Source organism: Tympanuchus pallidicinctus, unplaced genomic scaffold (genome assembly GCF_026119805.1).
Source record: "Tympanuchus pallidicinctus isolate F22 unplaced genomic scaffold, pur_lepc_1.0 scaffold8, whole genome shotgun sequence".
NCBI lineage: Eukaryota > Metazoa > Chordata > Aves > Galliformes > Phasianidae > Tympanuchus > Tympanuchus pallidicinctus.
In genome coordinates, this window is record NW_026294802.1 from 24187188 (window position 1) to 24211586 (window position 24399).

Consider the following 24399-nt stretch of genomic DNA (forward strand, 5'->3'; position numbering starts at 1 on the left):
TTCTTAAGTCAAAGAATAATATATTTATTTTAAGGACTGCAGACCAACATTTTAGGTCACTATGAGAGAAAGATTGGGTGCTGGTAGATGTACAACAATTTTCTTGTTTTGTGTTATAAATCATGCAAGTACATTCGTTTTCTAGAGCCACTGTCATATTGGATGGGAAGCATTTAATACACTAGAGTAATTTTCTATTATTTTTCTTTGTAATTTATAGCTTATCTGAATAAACTGGAACTAAAGCCTGCACAAAATATACTGGGGTAAAACCACATTCACAAACTTCAGGAACTTTGTCTACCCAGATTTAACAGTCATGTGAGACAACCCATAGTGGGGACCTGCTGGGGTTCTTTCTGCAATGCATGGATTCATGATTAACTTTCACGTAGTAAAACCTGAATTGAAGAATAGTAGAAATAGCATTTACTTTTAAAAACATCCATCAAATTCAACAGATCTATCTACATTGTGTATTCCTTAGCTATTTGAACAAAATCAGCTAGTGAAAGCAGTTAGTATATTAGAATAGGATGATCAGCAAAGCATTAGCTAAGCAAAATTACCTTTCTGTTAATTGCACTCTGGTATGTGGCTATATGTATGGAATTCAACTTCATTTATTATTGCACGGGAATGTTCTGCTTGTATCACAGTGTGGTATTTTGCTAGTTCTATGTTCTAGTGACATCTCTCTTTCTTAATGCTTAAATAGTAACCTACTGCTTCTTTCCCACTAACAATACAAATGAAAATTCATTCAAATTAAAATAGAAAGAACACTTGAAATCTTTTTTTTCTGAGAGCCACGCTTTTCTTTTGATGGGCACATTTGATAAAATGTGTTCCACCCACAGCCCCCTGACTTCACTGACAACATGATCCACCACGCTGAAACCTTATTATTTCCTGAAAGGCTGTAGGCAAGCATGATGATGAGAAGGCAAAAAGGGAAGCGAATGTTAAACAGAAAAGGAGAGAAAGAAATTCTTTTTGTATAAGGAAGTCAGAAGAAAATGGTTGTTGAAAAAAAAAGAAGGGCTAGAATTCGATATAAAAAGAGGACAAGTAATATAATATTCATTTCCAAGTGTACACATCATAGAATACTGAGGATTAATTCCACCCATGTTGGTACTTAAAATTCCCACTAATTTCTGTGTGACGTGAAATGAGAAATGAAGATAGATGTCAGTGACGTTACCATCAGTTTAATGTAAATATAATGGAATTTGTGTTTCTGAATATAGAGAATATTTTTCACAATTCCAGTTGTGTTCCAAAAATATCTTAGATTAAAAGAAGGGCAAATCAGTAATAAAACGCATGTTTAATTTGCATAGAACATAACTGCTTTTAACATAATTCCATGAGTATTGTGTATCTGTATAAACACACATTGTTTCATCAATTGGTGCTTCTCACTAGTGGGTAAGAAAATGTTATCGAAGGGCAATTTCCTGGTGATAATTTTTGCGAGGAAAGCTGATTGCATTTGTAATCAAAGGGACATTTGGGACAAGAAAAGTGTCCCAGCAGATGAATAGCAATCCTTTGGAAACCTGTGGCATTGCTGTAACTGACAGGGATGGTTTGATTACCTGCTGCTTGCTTTCTTGTCATCGTAGCTATGAAGTCTGCCTCAGCAGCAGTCTCATCACTTATTTGAGCTGGCACCTATTTTAGTTTTGTCTGGAACTCGCCTTGTATAAAGGATCAGGAAAAAGCTGCACTTAACTTACATTGAGCAAGTTCACTTTTTAAGCATTCCTGAAGGAACTGTTCATTCAAGTCTCTCCAGCAGAGTTATTAATTGAAAGAAATAGGCTATTCCGTGAGATTGCATTTATACATTCATGTTTAAACAGATTTGGTTTTGAGCAAACTGTTACACTTTGCTCCTGACAGAGCATCAGCTTGTAACAAACAGCTTTGGCCCTGAACGCGTGCCTCATTTTAATTCTGTATTTTTATCCCTTCAAGCTCTTTATTATTCCATATTCTCTGTACTGCAAGCAGTTTTGCACAAGTCATTGCCAAATTGGGTCAAGCCATGTGCCTAAGAGAGAGAAAGCAAGCTGATTATTGTTAACAAATATGGTGAATAAAAAAAACAAGAACTTGGGTAACAACATTCATGCGTTCTGGCTCACTGGATGGATTTGGAAGTGGGGAAAATCAGAATACTTACATGATATCCAGAATTTTCTTTACCCCAAGCCAGTTCTTAATCACAAAATGAAGTAAACTGATACTGACAAATGACAGCTTCATGATCAGTTTTGTGTAGGAGTCTGCATACTAAACATCCATTGACTTCATGCCAGGCTTTTGTACTGGGATGAAAACTTACCTTTTGTGTTGTAACATTCCCTGTTTTAGAAGTGATTAATTGTTTGAACCTGGTCCATGCCCTAGGGAAATGTTTACACCCGTACTTAACAATTTTGTATTGATCAATGCATCTAAAGCTATTTAAGTTCCCTTCTGGATCAGAACAGCTATTTCATTGAATATGTCACTGGATTCAGGACCAAAAGCAAATACAGTGTTATACACAAAATGTTCAGATATGGTGAGGAAACTTCTACACATCTGTAAAATAGTAATCAATCTGCCATCTCTGGCCCCAGCCTTCTACAGATACAGTTGGTGACAGGGAAAGACAGTTCTAAAATTCCCCAAACCAGTACTGGAAAAGATGCCAGTCTGACTTAGAATATCTGAATTTCAGAAGCCATATCTGATCTGTTATGATCGGCTGTTGGAGCTGCTTTATGATAAATGATCTAATAGCTTTGTGCAGAATGAAATGCATAGCAGTTTTTACCAACTAGCAGATAGACAAATGTCTGTTAAAAGGTTTGAAAATTATTTGGTTGTTAAGTTATTATGGCACAACCTACCATGCTAAATAATTACTTATCTTCTTCAATTAAACTGTAAATTTAACATATGACATCATCTTCTCTATTCCTAACACTGAAGTAGATGGATAATAATTATTTGGTACAATTACATTGTGATTGTTAGAGCTCATCTTCTGTCACCTCTATCTCTCTGTGTTTTATATGTAAGACATCTGGTCAATATAGCTCAGTTGCAAGCCAAGGATTGTAAGAACTGTTTCAGTTAGCATAATCCCCTAGTCAGAAACAGTAAAACTCCTGTCATCAGAGTGGAGAATTACACAAGGCTGAATATAGCCTCTGTAATTGTTGCAGAGTTATGTGGTGGTCTGGGGAGGGATTTTATTTCTTCTTCGTGCAGTTAGTGCACTGAATTAAAATACCTTGAATACTTTTTTATCGTTCAGTATTAAGAATACATGTAATCACTAGGATACAGACCTATTTTTAGTAGGATTGTGTAGTTGGCCAATAGCAGCTCAGGTAGCTGTTCAGAGTGAGAATTCAATGTGAGAATGACACGATCAAGACTGTTGTTCAGTGATAACAGCAGATCTACAGGAAGAGCTGGAAGGTAGCACTAAATGATGCAGGAGGAGAAAACCTTTTATTAAGCTCTACCATTTAAAAGCTGACTGAGATGTATATCGTGCAGCTCCCTCCTGGGAGTGAATCAGTATGACCAGATTCCTGCTCAGTACTCCGAATGTCTACTAAGTTAAGCCTTCTGGATTGCTCTTCAGAAGCACTTAGATTGTGCCCTTGATGATACTCACGGACTTACGGAGAATTTAGGCCACCAAAAAAAAGTGCTTCACATAAGAGGGTGCTCCAAAAGTAACACCTCCTATTTTATTCTGTTGGCCCATTGTGTCAAGAGATATATGTTGGCAGTAGAGGTTGACCCTTCTGTCCAGTATTCCATTGCATTTTGTTGCTGTGTAAGAAGTGGCAGCAGAGGGGCAGACTGACAGAATGGTGTCTGACCTACAAGTGTGTATGAAACACAGGTGTGTCATTGAATTCCTTCATGTGGAAAAACGGCACTCACTGATGTTCATCAACTCTTACTGAATACTTATGGAGACCAACCAGTGGATGTGAAGTCGTGGTGGTGTGTTACAGCAGTGCCAGCAGTGGTTCACAACCACTGCTGCAGATTTTTAGGAGCGTGGCCTCAAGGCTCTTGTTCATCACTGTCAAAAATGCATTGCTAATGGTGGTGACTATGTTGAAAAAGAGTGTTTTGCAGCAGAAATTGCTCTGTCAAAACGTGTTACAGTGCTCTGTTGTAGTCCCCATGGAAATAAGAAGGAGGCATTACTTTTGGAGTGACTTACATATTTATGTGGGTTTTACACAAGTTTTATATGGCAAATCAGGTAATTTAGCATAGGTTTTTGGAGACCTGGACAAGAGCTTTACATATTTACTTTTATTTACTCTTCACTAGCAAGCTCGAGATTTTCTTTATAATTGATATGAAGACTTAGATTTATGAAAAGGTCAAATACTTTCATTAGACATTGTCATTGGAGTGTGCTTATATATGTCAGCGGAGAAGTTCTTTACAGAAAGAGTAGTGTGGTGCTGGAACAGGCTGTCCAGAGAGAATGTGGTGGCTCTGGGCAGCCTTGTCTAGTGGTTGGTGACCCTGCCTGTGGCAGGGGAGTTGAAACTAGATGATCATTGTGGTCCTTTTCAACCCAGGACATTCTATGATTCTATGATTCTCTGTCTCTGAAGGTGTTCAAGACCAGGTTGGGTGGGGCCCTAGGCAACCTGATCTAGTACTGGATCTGGAGGTTGGTAGCCCTACTTGTAGAAGGGAGTTGGAGCTTCATGATCCTTGATGTCCCTTCCAACCCAAGTCGTTCTGCAGTTCTGTGGTTCCATGACTCAGTGACTAGATTTCATTCTTGCAGACTTTCCAAAAGTAGACCCCATATTGTGTCTGTGCTGCTTCTGTGCAGAAAAGTAAGAAAAAAAATAGATCTGCTAATGTAGATTAGCTGCTTTAAATTGGTAGATTTATTCCAGAAAAGGTTTGCAGTTAAGAATGCAGCTCTGCGTGTGTGTCTGTTGTATGTGTACATGCCCCATTTGGTCTATACATAGGGATTTGGATCTCTCAGCAGTAGTGCTGATGCCTAACTGAGCCTGGTATAACAAGATTAGTACAGTAGTAGTTTCCACAGTAAATTTTAAATTTAAAATCACTGTGATTTTTCCCCTTTTAGTCATTGCATTTACAACCTCTGTTTATACTGACTTGTATTTCTTTCTTTTTCCACTCAGATGTTGCAAGAGCAATTGAGTTACTGGAGAAACTGCAAGAATCTGGAGAAGTACCGGTACATAAACTACAGTCTCTAAAGAAGGTGCTGCAGAGTGAGTTTTGTACAGCTATCAGAGAGGTATGGAACAGAAATTTTTAGTTAAAATTAAAAAAATATATATTAAAGTATACTGCTGGAGAAGCAGCAGTACCTTATATAAAGAATAATGGATATGAGATGTGTCTGTAGCTATCTACAGAAAGATGAAGTTACTGAAAAGCAGATGCAGAAAAGTTGCATCAGCAAGGCCTCAAGCCTGAAGCAATTAGACTTGATAAGGAGAAAGAGCTTAATTATTACTTTAGCATTCTGCTCATGCTGTTTCAAGGTTTGTGCTAAGTCATACAGCACATGGGGATGTGCTGAGTTGGGTGAGTGCAAGATTAAATGCCTCTTCTTGAACTTAGGTGTGAGGTTCAGTAGAAATGCCACGAGAGACAAGTGACGTAAGCATAGAAGTTAACTGAAGCTAATGTGAATGTTGTAGTCGGTGATCAGGTCCCAGTGGGTGTTGCTGCACATGTAAGAATTTTTTATCAAATTACTAAGAATTGTGATTGTTACCCAGCAGTGTATGGTCAGGAGCCTTCCCGAGCTCTGCCAAACAGTAGATAAATTATTGTGTTGTTCTAGTCAAGCTAGAGAAGAAGGAGCCACTTTCTCACGTACATACTGGTAGTATTATCTTTAACGTAGTTAAATTATGAATACATCTGTTAGAAGTTTCTTGGACAGACACCATAAATTAATAAAAGAATGCATCAGACATCTTACCTACTAAAACTGAATGCTGTTAACCTGCCAGTCTGAAGCAGCTCTAGGTGCTTTAGTGAAAATAACATATTTTCAGCAGAAAATCTGTAAGAAATTCTTTTTATGTTTGTTTATCTATTGGCTAGAACTAATCCTCCCTCACTGAAATCAATGGGAAATCTAATGTTGCTTCAATGGTAGCAGGATTGAACCTCCTGATAACTAGGCAACAGCAGCACATTGATTGAGTGGACTGCTGAGTGTCTGGAAGGAAGAAAGATAACAGTTTAATAAGCAGAATGCAACACACTCTTTGTTTCTTGGAGTATATTCTCCAATGTGAGAAACAGAGGGAGTTTTCCCCTAAGTTAAATGAGGGTTTTCAAAGCTTTTTAAAGGGAATAGTGTTTGATGACAATAAATAATGGCACTATGTACCCTGTAAGCTGATATTCTGATTAGTCCTTTTATTTAACACATTAGATGTTTCTTTAATTGACCACAGAGCTTTGAAAAGTTATTTTTCTTCAGATAGCAGAGTCTGGCACTCTGATATGGGAATTTTCAATCTCTGGAGCATCATCAGTGAAATCTTGTCGAATTTATATCCTTCTTAGGAAAATATTCTTAACAGAAACAGACGTAAAGCTTTTCGAAACAGTTATGGAGGCTAGGAAGTAGGAAAATGTTGTAGGCAAATGCACTCTCAGTTTAGTGAACTGAAAGTGGATTTTGACAAAACCATCTAGATGGCACTAAAGGTTTGTAGAGAGTTGTGTAAAGATAGCTTGTACATGCCAGACGGTCTAATTGCTATTAGAGTGTTACAACTAAGTAATAGTCACCTTAATATGCTTGTAACACAAGAATCAATTAATAATGAATAATTAAGTCAGTTCTACCAACTTCATAAAAAAAGTATTTATTTCAAAATATTTAATATTACATACTTATAGACCAATATAACTAATTGGTCTGATTGCTATCATATCACCATTAAAGAACAGAATTCTGTAAAAGAAAGAAAATTATTAGTATCATTCATGACTACACATTAAAGTACTTCTGTGAAGAAACATTTTAATATAAAATGTCCAGTAATACTTTTTTCATCCAAGGAGAGTGGAGGAATTGACATATATAGATCGGCAATTCTTAAGATTGTTCAGCGTGTGGCTCCTCTTTACAGTTACTTACATTAAACCTTTGGTGAATGTTTAGATTGTAACACCTTTTTCTTTTTTTGTTTTTTCCTACCAGTTGAAAAGTTGTTGGAAAATGCCAGCAAAGATTTTCTTCTGTTAAAAAAAAAAAAAAAAAACAAGAGTAAAAAAAGCGTGGAATATTCCAGCCATGTTAAATTGTCAGACTCTTCCAAGCACTGTAGTAAGGAGTTGGAGAATATTTATTCTGGGTCTTGCAGTTAATTAGGAGTGTCCTTGCATGTCCTTTGTGTGCTGGAGTTACTGAGAGACAGATAGGTGCTTTACTGAAGAGCACAGTCTTTTTTTGTGCATATTCAAGGTTGAAATAGCTGATGCTAAACAGAAATTTCCCTGCAGATGCTCCTTCCTGTTGTTTATTTTCTCTAACCCCGAGTACAGTCTGTGAGAGTGTGGAGACTAGCTTGTTATTTCCTCTCTTCACACCTACATAATGGAGAGAAGAGTTACTGACCTTTGAGGGAGAGGCATGACAGTCAGCTGGAAGAAGTGTAGAAGGTTGTATGGAGCGATTTTCCTGGAGAAAGCAATGAAGTAGACAGAGTCAGCAGTAGGTAGAATTAATTGAAATGGAGTGAGGAGTAGTGGAAGACTTTGTATTAGTATGCAAATTCAGGAAGAGGCTGCTTATTAAATGTATGCTGAGATTCAGATTTGCAGTGTGATGTGTACATTATGTAATACAAGAGCTGAGCCTAACCTTCTTTCATCAGAAAATCTAATAAAGCAGGTTAATGCAGATGTTTGTAATCCTATAAACTCCATAATGGAAGAGCTGTGGAAAATAAATGTTTTCTTTTCCAGTTTAAGAAATTATGAACACTTAACTGTCCAGTGAGTTTCATTGTTAAAATATATCCCAGAGAAACTTAATGTTGGGCTGAATGCAGGTGAAACGATTGAAGATAATTTTAGTCCACACAGTTTTGATTGACTGTGACTTGTCTTTTCTATAACTAGGAATTATTTGACTTCAGAAGCAGTAGGTCACCTTTATGATTAATTAGCCTTTAAAAGTATGGGATACTTTATTAGATGACGTACGTTTCAATCTAGTATGTAGGAACCTATTAAATGGCCATAATGAATTGTATTTATGGGAACATATTTAGTAAATGAAGCGACCAATTCAAATTCTCAAACTAATATTCCACAGAAATAAAATCTTTTTAAAGTGACTGAGTGAATGAATTTAAATAGGAATACTTTGGCATTTTTCTAGAATGCTATGTCAGGAAATGGTGATTAATGGTTCTCAATTAACTAAGTATAAATACCACCAACTGAAATATTCTATCTGGCACTAGGAAGGAATTTGTATTAGCTCTGGAAGTAATGGAAATAACTGAAGTTTGTATTGGCCTCACTATATTCTTTTCGTCTGAAGACCCTAGTTGTACCACTTAGACCAAAAAGCAAGGTAACCCAAAAAAGCTGTATTTTGAAAAAAATATATAGTTGCATTTTAAAATTACTTGTTTCAAAACCTCACCAGCTGCATGAAAATTAGTTAAGTTTCTACGGCTTTGTCACCTGTCAAAAAATTGCATGAATCTTGTCCATTATACCAGTAAGCCCTTCCTTCCATGTGTTTTTGCTATTTACTCAAAGCTGTTGCTGTGTTGCATTCTTGTGATTCCTGGGAGATCACTAGAATAGGTGAACTGCAAGGCATGAAAACTGAATGCATAATTGAAATGCTGAGAAGGTATATTCATGTACAACATAAAACTAGCAACCTGAATTGGTACAGTGATTTGAATTGTTGTAAGGCAGTGAAAAGGAAATTAGGTGAACTTAAGCTTCTGGTCTGGTAGTAAACCTTAAAATGGCTGTAGTCACAGAAGTTAGAGTGAACAGTAGAATAAAACACAATAAATATCTTAGGAGATTGTGGGAAATTCACTTACATTTGCATTTGGTAATCAGTACTGAAGTGCCAGGAAAGTGGAGTTACAGCTTGATAAGTTCACAGATCTCCCTATGAGCAGTTTTCTTCCAAGTAGATTATGAAGTTGCTATTTCTGTATCTTCAGTAGTAGTATAAAATTCAAGTATATCTGCCTTTCCCATTCTTCACTTTTCTTTACCATCTTAATAATTAAAACTAATGTTTTTCCCTGCGAATAGTATTTAAAATAAATCTGACTAAAATATACCAGTAGTAAAGCATTTATCATTAAGAGATGTAATCAAATCAAATGGTCTTTAGAAAAATGTCATGAGGCAGCCAGAAAGACAAAAACAGGCATTATTTTATTTTGTTGTCATATGACTCCCATCAAAATGTCAGGTCATCGCACAACAGCACTTCTGCAGGACTCAGTCAAGTACAGTCATTTCTATAAACAGAGGAGCAGAATACTGTACTGTTGTCTGTTTTATATTAAAATAGTTTGTGGAAAAGCATGTTGCCTTTGAAGATCGGGAAAAAAGAAAGACCTGAAACTACAGGCCAGTCATTTTCACCTCCATGCTTGGGTCTTGGAGTAGATGCTCCTGCAAAGTATGCTAAGATACATGGAAAACAGAGGGATTGGTGTCAGCCAAAATGGTTTCATTAAGGGCAAATAACGCCTGAGAAATCTGGCCTTCTGTGGAGGGGTAACAGCATTACTGGATAAGGGAAGAGCAACCAATGTCATCTACCTGGAATTGTGCAAAGCATCTGACACTGTCCGCATGACATCCTTGGCTTTCAATGAAGAGACTTGGATTTGATGGATGGACTTGGTAATGGATGAGGAATAGACTGGATGGTTGCAATCAGTTGTAGTGAAAGACCCAATTTCCAGGTGGACATCATTGGCAATACTTGAGAGTCAGTATTGTAACTTGCACTGTTTTTGTTGGTAACATGGACAGCAAGACTGAGTACACTCTCAGGTGGTTTGCAGATGATACCAAGTTGTGTGGGGTGGTCGACATGCAGGAGGGAAGGGATGCCACTCAGAGGGACCTGGAGAGGTGGGGGTGTGCAAACTTCACAAAGCCAAGGCCAGGTGAAAGGTCCTGCACCTGAGTTGAGGCAATCCTGAGCACAACTACAGGATTAGTGGAAAATCCATTGAGAACAGCCCTGAGGAGAAGGACTTTGGGGTGTTGGTTGATGAAAACTTCAGCATGAGCTGGCAATATGTGCCTTCAGCCCAGAAAGCCAACTGTATCCTGAGCTGCATCAACAGAAGTGAGGCCAGCAGGTTTGGGAAGATGATTCTCCCCTTTTACTCCACTGTTGTGGGGCTCCATCTTCAGTAATGCGTTCAGCTCTGGAGCCTTCATCATAAGAAGGACACGGAGCTGTTGGAGCAGGTCCAGAGTGAGGGGCATGAGAACGATGAGAAAACTGAGTATCTGTCCTTTGATAACAGGCTGTGAGAGTTGGGGTTGTTCAGCGTGGAGAAGAGAATGCCCCAGGGAGACCTCATTGCAACCTTTCAGTACCTAAACGGGGCCTACAAGAAGGGTAGCAAAGTGATAGGACAATGGGTAACAGTTTTAAACTAAAAGAGGGTAGGTTTATATAGATATCAGGAAGACAGTCTTCATTAAGAGTGTGGTGAGGGACTGGAACAAATTACCCAGAGAAGTTGTGAATGCCTCATCCCAGAAAGTGTTCAAGGCCAGGGCTTGAGCAGCCTGGTCTATTGGAAGGTCCCTGCCCATGGTAGGTGGACTGAAATTAAATTGTCTTTAAGCTCTCACCCAAGCCTAACCATTCTATAATTCTCTGAATTTCAAGATCGGTTTCTTAGTTTACAATATAAATGCTGTTCCTTTGGCTCTCAGACTTAGCCTTTGGAAACAGTTTCATTGTTTCCTACCTGATAAATCCTATTCCCAGTAAAAATAGAGGTTCCTTAGGCCAAAATCCCTTGGTTTGTATTGAGGAAGGCTCTGGATTTGGAATTCTGCCACCTCTTACACTCTGTTTTCATTGGATGATGGCTATTTGTTACAGGAGGAAGAACGGAATTCCCACAGTATCTCCACAGAGCAAGCCCAGCTTTATGTAGTTTCTAATTAGAAAGTACGATTTCAACATGTTTATTTAGAAGACTTAGCTCTAGAGATGCTGTAATTCATAATTCATGTGTCATTCACAACAATGACATAGGCTCTGTACAAAGCCCAGCATCTGAAGTCCCTACTGTCACATTTACCCATGCAAATGGTGGTATTAGCCAGGAGTAAGCAAAAGTGGTATACTGGAATTACTAATAAGGCAATTAGTAAGCAAAAGGCCACTAGGACAAGTCATTGTAGTAAAGCATATGAGCTTTTTCAGCTCAGATTTCTAACTCAGGTCATAAAAGCAGTTACATCTGAACAGTGCCCTACTCCTAGCTGGGAATTAACATTCCTCTTAGACTAATCTGATATCTTGTTCTGGTGTTCCAGACAGCTTATTTAGAATTACTGCACCATTAGTCTAGCTGTGGCATTCATGCAGTAGAAAATATGTATTCATACAAATTAACCAGATTCATTCAGATCCTCACATGCTTGTAAAATATAAGAATAAATAATAAATAATTTCAGCACATCCATCACTGTTTGGAAAAGATATTACTTAAATTAATTCAAAGCTGACAGTATGGCTGAATGGTTATGCTTTCATATTTTACTAAGTTTTGTTTTCCCTCTCCGAGTTACAAGTATTATCTCTGTAACGATGAGTTAAGGAATGGTTTTGTATGGTATGTAAATGGGGGCAGAAAAAAACAACCGATTGCAAAAAAAATGGTCCATCTGCTGTATTAGGCATTTAGAAAGTTCAGCACTTTGGAAAACTTAAGTGGGCAGTAAGTACAGAAAATATTTTTTAATATATAAAATTACTCTACTGTGTAATTTTACAAATATGTTGGGTTTTTTTTGTTTTTGTTTTTTGTTTTGTTTTTTTTTCAACCAGAAATTATACATATTTTGAGAAACAATGAAGTTGCAATTTCCACTTTACCCTAGGAAACTGAAGCATTGTCACTTGCAAGCCCTGGATGATACAAAAGAAAACTTTTGGAATGATTACCTTGTCACTCAGCAGATGGCCTTCGTTAATGGCAATCATACAAATTTACCAGGCAGCCCAAGCTTTATCTGAGAGAAAGCATTATTAAGTCCCTGTGTAATTACTAAGTCCCTATGACTTTCATGACTTTGCTGCAGGAGATTTAAAACAGCTGCTGTTGTCGCTTTTTTCAGCTGCCTAGAGCTAAATACATTGATTTCACAGATGCACTACCCCAGAATCTAGGGCCATACCATATCACTGATCTTTAATCAGTGCTTTCTCCCATTGGTTTTGATTAAAAGATCAATTTTCAGAGTCATTTGATGGGTATATATCTACTTGCATTTGTGCTTTGTTTTTGTAGCTGTGCTTTCCATGGGAGAGAAATATTTCAGTGTTGTAAGAGTCCTATAGTGTGTAAAATCAAAGCAGTGACATATCTTGTTCGTGCTCCAGTTTATCACTATGCTGGTATATGTGTACTAAAACTCCTTGATGAGTGGTGTTGATACGATGTTCTTAGTTCTGTACCTGCAGAGTATCTTGTCTTGCAGAAGGTCACTCTCATGGGTCAGTGGTGGTGCACCTTGGCATCTTTTTTGTTCTCTTTGTGTTACTATTTTAGTTTATTTCTGCGGCATTGAATTTGATTAAATAAAGCTCTTACAGATAAACAGAACATTCCCTGCTGCAATTCATCTCAAGCCTGCTTCTTCCTCTTGAGAGAAACCAGCAGCTAAGTGAACTACTGAAAAATGTTTATGCTGACAGTCTGTTGGAAGCCCCTGTAGCATCTGCATCGGCTTGCATTTCTCCCTTGATGGAACACCTATGTCCACTTGCTTCACCTTATCAGAAGTTGCTGGTCAGACTCCTGAGCAAAGCTCCTCCATCTCCATTTTTTAATATGCCTTCAGAAAAAAAAAAAGAAATTGTAAGACTATTTGAAAACTCCATTTTGGGTGCATTTTTTGTTTGTGTTTAAAAGAAGAAATGTCAGCAGTTTTCCTTTACTCTCCCCATCTTCTCAGCTCAATGGGAATGTAAGATAAACTTGCATGACTTGCTCAGGTTATGTCATTTTTTATCCAGGTGCTGATAGCGATGAGGCTTTGCCAAAGCTCTTAACTTTTGGAATATGGCTATTGCATACTGCAGCTTCAACAGCATATGCAAAATTACTGATAAAGTGAGGAAATGAGTGTTTAGTGATGCTTGGCATATTTTTGAACACAAAAGTAACTGGCAGTAGACTCCAAAAGAGAGTTTTATATTATGACCTATCAATTCCAAGTAGCTTTATGGGAATTATGTAATGACATGTATTATTATTATTTCTTTTGATCCCAGTACACTGAAGCAGAAGCAGCAAGGAAGATCGTCAGGACAGTAATTTTCAGTGACTGTAAAGCTTACAGTTTTTAAGATGCATATAGCCTTATCTTCAAAGGTGCCAGGTCACAATTGTCATTGACTTTGAGCCAGTATGGAACAGTGGGGAAGGAGTGTGAAATAAACTAAATGACCCAGTCATATTTTTATTGTTCCTAATATTTTCTGCTTGTAAGGCTGTTTATTTTTATTATTCTTAAGTGGATGCCAAGTAACTTCTATTGACTTTACAGTGTCAGAGGAGTATTTTCAAAAAGAATCAACATTGGAGGGAAGGAGAAAGGGCACGGAGAGGTCTTGTGTGTCCTAACAGCAACACTGGGAACGTGTCACCTGGCTCATCTGCAGCGTGCCAGTGCTCCCACTGGAGCAGAGGATGTAACAGCATGTATTTCCTGGTACATCTGCTGTCTTCTTCTGCTAGCACAGAAGGGAGGAAAGGGATTCTGGCTCCAGCCTCTGGCCCCTGTTGGGTTGTTTGTTGGACAGACACAGCTTTCATATGTCAAGGATTTGGGGACCAAAACTTTGTTTGGCTTTTAAGTAGCAAACACAGAGTGGAGTGAAATACTGTCAGGGCAGAGTGAGCACTGCTCCTTTCTACACACACACAGACACACAAAATAAATGCTGGAGTAAACAATATTATGGCATTTTAACTTGTGCATACATACTGTGTTCCACCCTGAGTTAAAATATTACACCCTTAGCGTGATTATACTTTTATTTTTAACAGTGTTTCAGCCCTTTTCGTTTTTGTTTCCTGTTGCCTAAGGAAAGCTTAATAATGCATCAAGGTTTGGATTTTTTTTTTCTCACTTTAGTAAAACTGACCTAGTTTCCACCATAAAACCCCTGCCCCACAAAGAAAGAAACTTAAATAAAACACCCTCTATGAAAATGTAAAAGCCAACATTTGTAATATTTCTTCTACACGTTCTGAAATTAAAACTGTCCCATCTCCTCACGTTGTTAATGAGACTGAATTCATTTTGAGCTTTTTAATGGCTTAGCCTCCCTGCTGCCTGTGACACATGCTGCACAGTGTTATTTCATGGAGAACAATTGTTATGACAATTGTGAACATGATACAGAGTGAGAGTTTGAAGGTAAACACCAACAATTTTCCTGGTGCTATCATGTAACTGCTTACAGACTAATGAAAGCTTATAATATAAAAATGTTCCAAATGCCAAGAACCTTGAATAAGTATGCTGTGTCAGATATAAATAGCTCATAACTATAGACTACTTGTCACAAATCAGCTTTTTCTGTGAGTTGTCCAAATTCAGTAGCTGCAGGAAATAAGTTATGTAATGCAGACTTCTTGGTTCTCCCAGCAAGCCTTATAATGTATCATGTCTTCCGTTCAGGCATCCATTTATTGTTCATTATGAGGAAGACTTTTTGTCAGGATGAAGATTGTACAGTGTGAATACATGTGTATGTGCCTAATGCTGCTTCTGTCAGGTTTAATCAAACACGTGGCATAAGCCTGTAACAAAATGGGCACTTGTGGTTCATTTGTTCAAACAGTTGTGCTGAAGAATAATCTAGGTTTATCATTATCTAACTGTTGTCATCAGTGTGTATGGCATCCACAGCCAGTGATTCCATAAGGTTGCCAGTATTTTGTCAAATTCTCATTCTCTTCAATTATCCAGAATTGTCCCTTGTTTTTTTGGGGGGGTTGGGTTTTTTTTTTTTTTTTGTTTTTTTTTTTGTTTTTTTTTTTGTTGTTTTTTTAAATTAAACAATGTTAACCAGTTTGGTTTTGAGTCATCTTGGTAGCTGGAAAATACATCTGTTTTAAACTTGCCCACGGAACTGCTGTCTTCTCCTGTGGTATGTGATTTTGTTTAGGACAGGATCTTAGCTGGAGGCTGTAGCTGTATTGGAGAAAATACACTTTTATAATGTATTCATGCTTTCTTGAACGTGCTTATCACATAAGATAAAGAAACAGAACACAGGCATGAAACCAGAAATTCCACGTGATACTGAAGAGGGATAAAACTGGAGGTAATCACAGAACCACAGAATGTCAGGGATTCATACTGTCATTAGAGATTTTTCATTTTAATTGAGCTCTCATGTTTTTTTGGCTGAAAGGGAGTTCTCCATTACATTGTTTTTGAGCTAGAGTATGGTTAAAGAGATAAAAAAATAGTGAACAGAGTGGAAGGGTAGCCTGGTGGTCTGCATACTTCTACTCTGGTTACATACTCTTCTGATTGTATTTGACTCTTCATGTTTTTCTCCTTTTTCCTTACTTTGTATGTTGATCTATTCAGGTAGGAGTCCCCCCTGATCTTTGTAGTATTTAAATCATCTTTGTCCACTTGTGTGGTAGATTTACTGCCTGAATTGAGTGCTGACCTATACCTCTGAAGGAATCTATTCAGGCAAAAGAACCAATGCATCCCTCTCCACACACATACAGATATATTGAGTTAAGAATGGAAAATATAGGCAAGAGGTTCTGGGGAAGGAAAAAAAGGTACTGAGTAGAATGTGAAGAGGTAAAAATGATTAAAACCAGAGAGGAGAAAAGACGAGATTGCAGATCTAAGTTTACAATTACAAGCACGGAGTTCACAAGCACTGCAATGCAAGTCAAACAGTTCCCCTGTGCAGCTTTGCACCGCAGTTCCTCCCTTTATCAAAGGCAGAGATTCTCCTACCCCAAGTAGAAGCCCCACTGGATGAAATGTTGATGTTAAGACTTACAGAAAACAATTGAAGTATTGAGAATCAACTGCAGATTTAGGGAAGAGAAATGAAGAAAGGAGAGGCCAACTGTGCTGCATGAAGCACATACACTCAGACATGTACTCATCACAGGAGGATAAGAGATGACTGATGAAGATATTCTTGATATCTTTGAAGGCAGAAAAAATTAGTTCATCCTTTCTATCAACTGTAGACAATTAGGAAAACAAGGATTCATAGTAGTTGATGGCAGAAGCGTCATCATACTCAGATGTAAGTAAATCATAATTTCTCTTACCCTCAGTTCTGCAAGGGTACACACTTATACTGTTCCATTTACATGACTGTATCAATGCAGTAAAACTTTTTACTTGTACTTCCTTGTACTGGTTATTTTCAAGCTGTTTTCCATCTTCATATGTTCTGACAGCTTCCTTCCCTTGGAAGACTTGTTCCAAGAAAAAGGTATAAAATTCCCTTCCATATTGAAGCAATAAAAAGCTTGGCAGGCAAGCTAAATAAACTGAATCAATATAGTGCTAATCTGTGTGCTAAATACAGCTCAGCAATCATTTTGCAGGTTGTTTTGTTACATCATTAAAACTACTTACCTGTGGCACTTAGTTTGTAACTTCCTTAAGGAAGACTTACATCTTTTCTATACAGTATGATGATTCAGGTAACGTAGAAACAGAGCTGATTACTATAAAGACTGCTCTGAAAGCAGTGCATCCTATTTTATTATATTGGTCCACAATATTAGACTGATGGTAATTGATGGTGATATGGCAACAGAGGTTGAATCTTCCCACCAGCGTTCCCTTACATTTTGTTGCCATGAGAGAGATGGCAGCAGAGGGGCATTCTGTCATGGAAGTGCATGTGAGGCAAAGGTGTGTCACTGAATTGCTTCACATGGAAAAAATGGCACCCATATACATTCACTGACACATGCTGTTTGTTTATGGAGACCAGTCAGTAGAAGTGAGCGCAGTAGGTGGTGCTTTTCAACAGAAGCAACAGCAACATGAAAGACAAGCCGTGTTCCAGATGGCCTTGCATGGCTGTCACACCACAGAATTGAACGTGTTTCAATCAGCTCATCTGTGCAAATCAGCAAATTACGACCAGAGATCTGTGTACAGAGCTGAATATTGGCTTCAGTGCATTGGAAATGATGGTGGCAGTGCTGGAGTATCACAGAGTTTGTGCCATGTGTGTCCCATGAATGCTCACACAGGAATAGAAAGAACCCCATACATAAATTTCTCAGGACTGACTGAACCCGTTTAAGGCTGAAGGTCACAGTTTCCTGGTTCACATACTGATGAGACAAGGTGTCACCACTACATGCTGGAGTTAAAATGGCAGTGTGCGGAGTGGTGAGATGTAAATTTCTCACTGAAGGAAAAGTTCAAGATGCAGCCCTCTGCAAGTAAAATGATGCGCACTTCTTTTCGTGTAGGAAAGGGGTGATCCTTCTGGATTTCTTGGAACCTGGACAAACCATCAACTCTGACCACTACATGGCAATGCTGACTGAGCTGAAGGTTCAAACTTCCAGAGTCAGGCCAAAGATGAAGACAACCTTTCTCTTGCAATATGGAAATGCCAGGCCCCATACCAGTTTGAAGACTGTGGAGCACATTGACTAGACTGTTCTACCACAGCCGCTGTACAGTCCTGATTTGGCACCTTCTGATTTCCATCTGTTAGACCAATGAAAGATGGAGTGTGTGGGCAACATTTTCCTACCTCTGCTGGTGCAGATTTTTATGAGCAAGTCATGCAGGCTCTTGTTCATTGCTGGCAAAAATGCATAGCTAAAGCTGGTGACTATGTTGAAAAATAGCATTTTGTAGCTGAGAATTTTCTCTATCAAAGAGTGTTACTGTGCTCTCTGTTTCTGTTGTAGTTTCCATGGAAATAAAAAGGAGGCATTACTTTTGGGGTGACCTACATATCCCCTACAGGTTGTCTCTTCCCTTAATAATCTCAACAAAGATGTTGTGGCCCTGCTGCTTTATTGGTCTAAATTGCAATATACTCTGTCTTGGGTTTGTTTGTTTTGATTTGGCATCTTTTTTGAATACTTGTTCACTACTGCAGAATGATTTCTGCCACTTGCTTCTTCCCTGCTGTTTAGAACAAATTGTCCTAAAATCTGTTGAGCATCATTATTGTTGGTACACTTGCAACATAGAATTATGTAATATTGTGTTAGGAGGAAGCACTGAATACCACTTACAGAAATTAATGGAACAGAATCCTTTTAATTAAATTGTAAGTTCTGGAATTCAGCAGAAAACGCACAGCATCATGCAGGATTTTTTCAGAATGCTTCCTCTGGCCACTTTTATAAAACAGACTTCTAAATGTCCTGCTAGCCCTGAGTCTCATACTGAAGACTCACGTCTAAGGAAATTGGCCAGCCTGGTACGTGCTGTTTTGTTATGAGTCCATACGGAGTAATTCCTGCTAAGAAGTCAGCTCCTGAATTACCTGTAAGGCAGCCCTGTGCTTCAGGATGCTAAACCAGCTTATTTGCGTCATAGCAGAATGGGTGGAGATGAGAACCATCACCATGCTAGGATTACCTGCTGCATCTGATGCACTGCAGCACCTGCTGGGACATGTAACCCAAAGTGCACTTCTGTGTGCCAGCACAGGCTGCCACAGCACAAGGATTCACTTCCAAGTTCAGATTTTTTAGTTCTTATTTTCTTCCTTCACCTCTCTTGTGCTTTTGGAGTACTGTGGGAGAATAATTGTAGATTATGATGTCTGAGGAGATTTCCTGCAGCCACTAAAACAAGCACCATGCAGGGCTTCCAGTGTTTCTTGATAAGTGTTGTGATGTCTGTGCTGCACTGAAGAGCAAGTGGAGCTGAGCATTTCTGTCTCCACAGCACAAATGGGAGCTGAATGAACAGACCTCTGTGTGAAAGAGCTGTGGGGTAAAATTATTGGAAACACTGACCTTACAACTGTGGCTTTGCATCTCAAAATGCTGAGATTTCACTTTCCCTTCCCTTCCCTTCCCTTCCCTTCCCTTCCCTTCCCTTCCCTTCCCTTCCCTTCCCTTCCCTTCCCTTCCCTTCCCTTCCCTTCCCTTCCCTTCCCTTCCCTTCCCTTCCCTTCCCTTCCCTTCCCTTCCCTTCCCTTCCCTTCCCTTCCCTTCCCTTCCCTTCCCTTCCCTTCCCTTCCCTTCCCTTCCCTTCCCTTCTTTGTGGACTTATGCTTTCATGCATTGCTGAAGTGAGCAGTCTGAACCTTAGAAAGAGTTTAATGAACTTCATGGAACAACCATTCTGCATGTGGTTGTTAAACTGAGTTAATAAGAAGAAAGTCATTTAGGTGTATGTTTTATCCTTCTTTAGCTCAAATTACGTTATACATTATGTAGCAATCATTATGCAGGAGAATTAGATTAATGATAGCCTGAAGCAGATATTCTAGACCTGTTGTTTTATAAAGAATTAGGTTTGAGATGAAAAACTTATTTTCCTATGAACTGTGCTGTAGGTGGTACAAACACTGATAACTGGTGGCAGATAATCATTCTAAATATATTACTTTCGATAATTTACAATAAATAGCACTAATGCTTACATTTTTCATGTTTATTTGAGTTGGTTGATTCTTTTAAAATGTATTAGCTTAATCACTTGCTAATGAGTTTTTTTTTCTTTCATCAGTATACAAATTAGTTTTTAGGACATTGGATACTATAAAACCTGTCAGCTACGTACTGGTAGGATGTAGACACTGTGGAGTTACATGACATTAGACCTAGATAATAATCAAATGAAGTATCATTATCAGCTCACAATATCATTTGTGATATTCTACCTTAGGAATGAATATTGTAACAGTAACTGCTCCTATGTATGAAATGTTGTGACCTGTTTTCAAAGAAGTTTAATGTCATAATTCTTCAGTAATAAAATACTTGCTTTTAGACATTCTAGCCAGCCACAACATTTATACCAGTGGAGGAATAAATGTGGACAATCTCCTCTCATAATGTAAGATAACTGACAAGTATCAAGAATAGAGCATTATCAGTGATTCAGTACAGTATGGGTTTTGAAATAGCAAGTATTTAATTATTCATAACTGCAGTTACACAGTGGTTGTTCTTATATAATGAATTCTCCTACACCGTAATACTTAGAATAAATGTTGAACTGATCTATGCAAGATTATGCTGAAAATGTACATTCAATCTGTTAGTTGAAGGCATAGTCTAGTGCAAAGCTAAAGCAAACCAGACACCTTTTAGTGACTGTAAAATGTTCTTTTTCTATATTTTTAAAACTAAAGGCAAAATCACAGCTTCTGCTGAAATCAATGTCAATTCTACCAATGGAAGAAAGATTTCGTTTCAGATGTAGAAAGCAGGAAATTTTCAGTCTTCTCCCTCTGCCTTAGATATATCAGTGGACCCAGTATTTCTGCATTAAGTCTTAGATGGGCCTATGTGCTGATGATATTCAAGGCAAATAATCTTTTACTGTGCTTTCAAAGCAGTTAGTATATTGTATATCTCTAAAGTGCTTCTGTTTGTTGATATCTCCTTCACTTCTTTGTCCTTCGCTTGTGTATGATGTCCCTCAGAAAAGATTTGGGAATCAGTCATCCCAAAAGTTGTCTGTTAGCTGAGATCTGAAGTGAGCTACGTGTGTTAATTCCATTTAGAAGTTTGTAGCAATATACTCATCAGTGTGTAGGTATTATAATAACTGGCTTAGTGGAGACATATATATATGATTCTGTATAGCAAGTTGTCAGTTCATAGTAATGGGGAAGTTTTACCATCAATGGGATAAGTTGTTGTTTGTAGGTATGTTAACTACAGGACCTGACATCTTGTCTGCCAAAGTAACGTAGACATTACCAAACAACTCCTGCTTAAGTATCACCACATCAGTGAAAGGTAAAATACTTTGTATACTATGTAAAGTACAATTGAGTCTGCAGTCCTCAAGAACCCCAGGAAAGATTGCCATAAAAGTGAACATAATTTACCAGCAAAAGATCTCTCTCAGGGATACAGCCTGAATTAAAACACCATGAAAAGAGAATTCCTGATGAAGTATGTCAAAAAAACACTCAGAGTAAATCAGTGATATATAGGAACAATTTTTTAGGTTGGCTGGTTTTGTATGAGGAGTGAGAGATTTTGTTTGTATGCATACACATTTGTGTTTCAAAAAATTGTTTATATATCACTTATTTACTTATTTATTTATTTATTGGAGGTGATTTCAAAATGGCTGACTTGCAACAAGGCGTTTTTAAAATGTTTTTCATCTAGGAATGAGACAAATACATGGAACACAGAGTGTGTTCATTCATGCCTGCAGAGAGGGCTTTTCCAAACAGGAAGTATTTAAAAGGGAGAATTAAGAACCATATAAAGGGGGCCAAGATTGTGTTTCAGAAAAGACAACAGAGGGAAAGTTGTATATAATAACTGTGTTAATCTCATGCCATTTATTTGAGTGTACAATTCTGTTCTAAAGAATGACATGAGGGCTGCTCCGAAAGCAACGCCTCTTATTTTATTCTTTTGTCCCACTGGAAGTGGATGTTGTTGGTATGGCAATAGAAGTTGAACCATCCCACTAATATTCCATTACATTTTGTTGCCATTTGACAGATGGCAGCAGAGGGGCAGTCTGACAAAATGGCGCCTGACATGAAAGTGTGTATGAAGCAAAGGGGTGTCATTTAATTCTTCCAATGGCACCCGTTGACATTCATTAGCATTTGCAGAACATTTATGGAAAGCAAACAGTCACTGTGAGCTCAGTGAGGCAGTGGGTGGTGCATCTCAGCAACAATGCTGTCATAGCAGCTGAGAAACTGTGGGTCACCTCTAGTGGTGCAGATTTTTACGAGCACAGCGTGCAGGTTCTTGTTCATTGCTGGCAATAATGCATGGCTTATAGTGGAGACTATGTTGAAAAATAGTGTTTTGTGGCTAAGAATTTGCCCTATCATAACTTCTGCTCTTTGAAGCTTTTGTAGTTTCCATGGAAATAAGTAGGAGACTTTACTTTCGGAGTGACCTATGTATTACCCATTTTCCAGGTCTGACTTAGCAGACTGCCAGCCCTTTTCCGCATTCCTAGCTGTGGTTGATGAAAACTGGCGCAGTGACCTTTCTCCAAAATTAAATTTTCAATTCCATTCTTCAGCATCTGTATGCTGAGCAAGTTACTTTTTTTTTTTTTTAAGATCAGCCTCCTAAATCTTTACTTCATTAGAAAGGTCAGAGAACAAAAAAGCCATCGGTGGAGGCAAATCAGTCCATATCATTTGAGTTCACATCAGTCACAGGGATACCCCAGTGTTTGGGTACCACAAAACCAAACTGTCCCATTTTTGGGAAGGGTTGTGCTAAAGGTTTGAAGGGAACGATGTTGGAAGATGTGCAGTTAAGACTACAAAGTATCATGGGAAGTGTGGGCTCATGTTTCCCATAAACCTAAGCATGCACAAGTTTGGCAGACACCTACTTTCGTGACTGCATGGATACAGCATTAATGAAACATCATCTTAGGAGGGAAAGAAACTGTCCTGTCTCAATTAATATAAGCTCTTTGTTTTGCTTCTCTAATTAATTTCATTTTATTTTCGTGAACATTTTAGGTGTATCAATACATGCATGAAACCATAACTGTTAATGGCTGCCCCGAGTTCCGAGCCAGGGCCACTGCAAAGGTAGGATACGTGCAACTGTTGAAGTACGTGGTACCAAAGTGACCCAGTAATTGACTGTGCGCGTGTGTGTTTCAGGTATTCGTGTGTACACTGTAAGAAAATTTAGACATCAGTGGCAGCCCAGAGTCTAGAACCAGTGCTACTTCCCAGGTAACAATCATAATGGAAAATTTAAACCTTTATGCTGCTTCTGTAGCTTAAGAAAAGAGAATGATTTTGTGGAAATTGATGTTTTTTGAAAAGGTGCTTTGCAAAAGCAAATCTACTGGGTAATTCTATAGAAGTCTGCCTGCTACAGTCTATATTTCAGTGGACTATTTTTGCATATATCTCATCCAGTGAGGACACAATGATTTAGGAGGTAGCAACTGCACAGTCAAAATTTAACTTCAATTAACGGGAGCTGTAGGTGCTGAGCAAGTAGTAAGCATGAGCAGTGACACAAGTGGCTGGATCAGGAGAATCCACAGCCGAATGCAAGTCCACTTCTTCTGATGCATTACCTGTTCTAATGAAGTATTTTGTCTCTCTGTTCATATGAACCTGCTCCTCTCGTGTCCTTAGGCCATGACAGCTACTTTACTGCTATTAGTAAAACGGTAATTTTCTAAGGAAATCCACACAAACTTGAAGGAATATATTCTGTATTCTGGTGTGTAGTACGCTCTATATTTTCATAAGATGCACAAAGATAGACAATTCCAGACAGGGACGTTCACTCACCATGACTTTATTTTTTCCATTATCGTTTTGTACTCAAGATTGTCTTCTGGATGGTAAAGCAGGTACTGTGCAGAACAAGTAAACCTGCAAAAGCCATAAATCCAGTTTAGAAGTATTTCATTATGGTCTCACTCCTGGGAAGTTAGTGACGGACTCCCAGAAATCTTAATGGGAATAAGATCTTACCATTATGCATTTGTGTTAGGAATTTTCATGTAAAGTTGCATCAAATGATGAAGGTTGGGAGTATGTTATTAAAAGATTTCTGCAGTGTTTTAGAAAAGTAAGCCCAATAGTAGCCAGCAAATAATATTCAAAACTTCAGTATGTTTTCCTTACTAAGTAGAACATCAGGTTGTTCTGATTTTAACCTTCATCTGAGAGAAACTTAATGGTCAATGTAAATTTTTAAGGTCTGTGCTGCAATACAGAGAAATGTGTATGTGAGATCCTGCTTTGTCTACACTACAACTAAACATAGAAATTTCTGCTATGTTGCATAATAAATGGGGAGAAATCCAATTAGTGTTTGCCATTCTCATTTCTTATTCATATAGAACAGCAGGGTTACAGAGCAATGTTTCGATACCGCAATATTT

General features: G+C 38.2%; 1 protein-coding gene across 2 annotated transcripts in view; it reads left to right on the plus strand.

Moving 5' to 3' along the window:
• LIN7A (lin-7 homolog A, crumbs cell polarity complex component) overlaps positions 1–24399 on the plus strand; it is a 47494-nt gene that overhangs the window by 12626 nt on the left and 10469 nt on the right. For both annotated transcript variants that reach the window (XM_052669082.1, XM_052669084.1), the window contains exons 2-3: positions 5211–5329; positions 23006–23077. In XM_052669082.1, coding sequence (XP_052525042.1) covers positions 5211–5329; positions 23006–23077 — 191 coding nt within the window. The remainder of the gene's footprint in view (positions 1–5210; positions 5330–23005; positions 23078–24399) is intronic.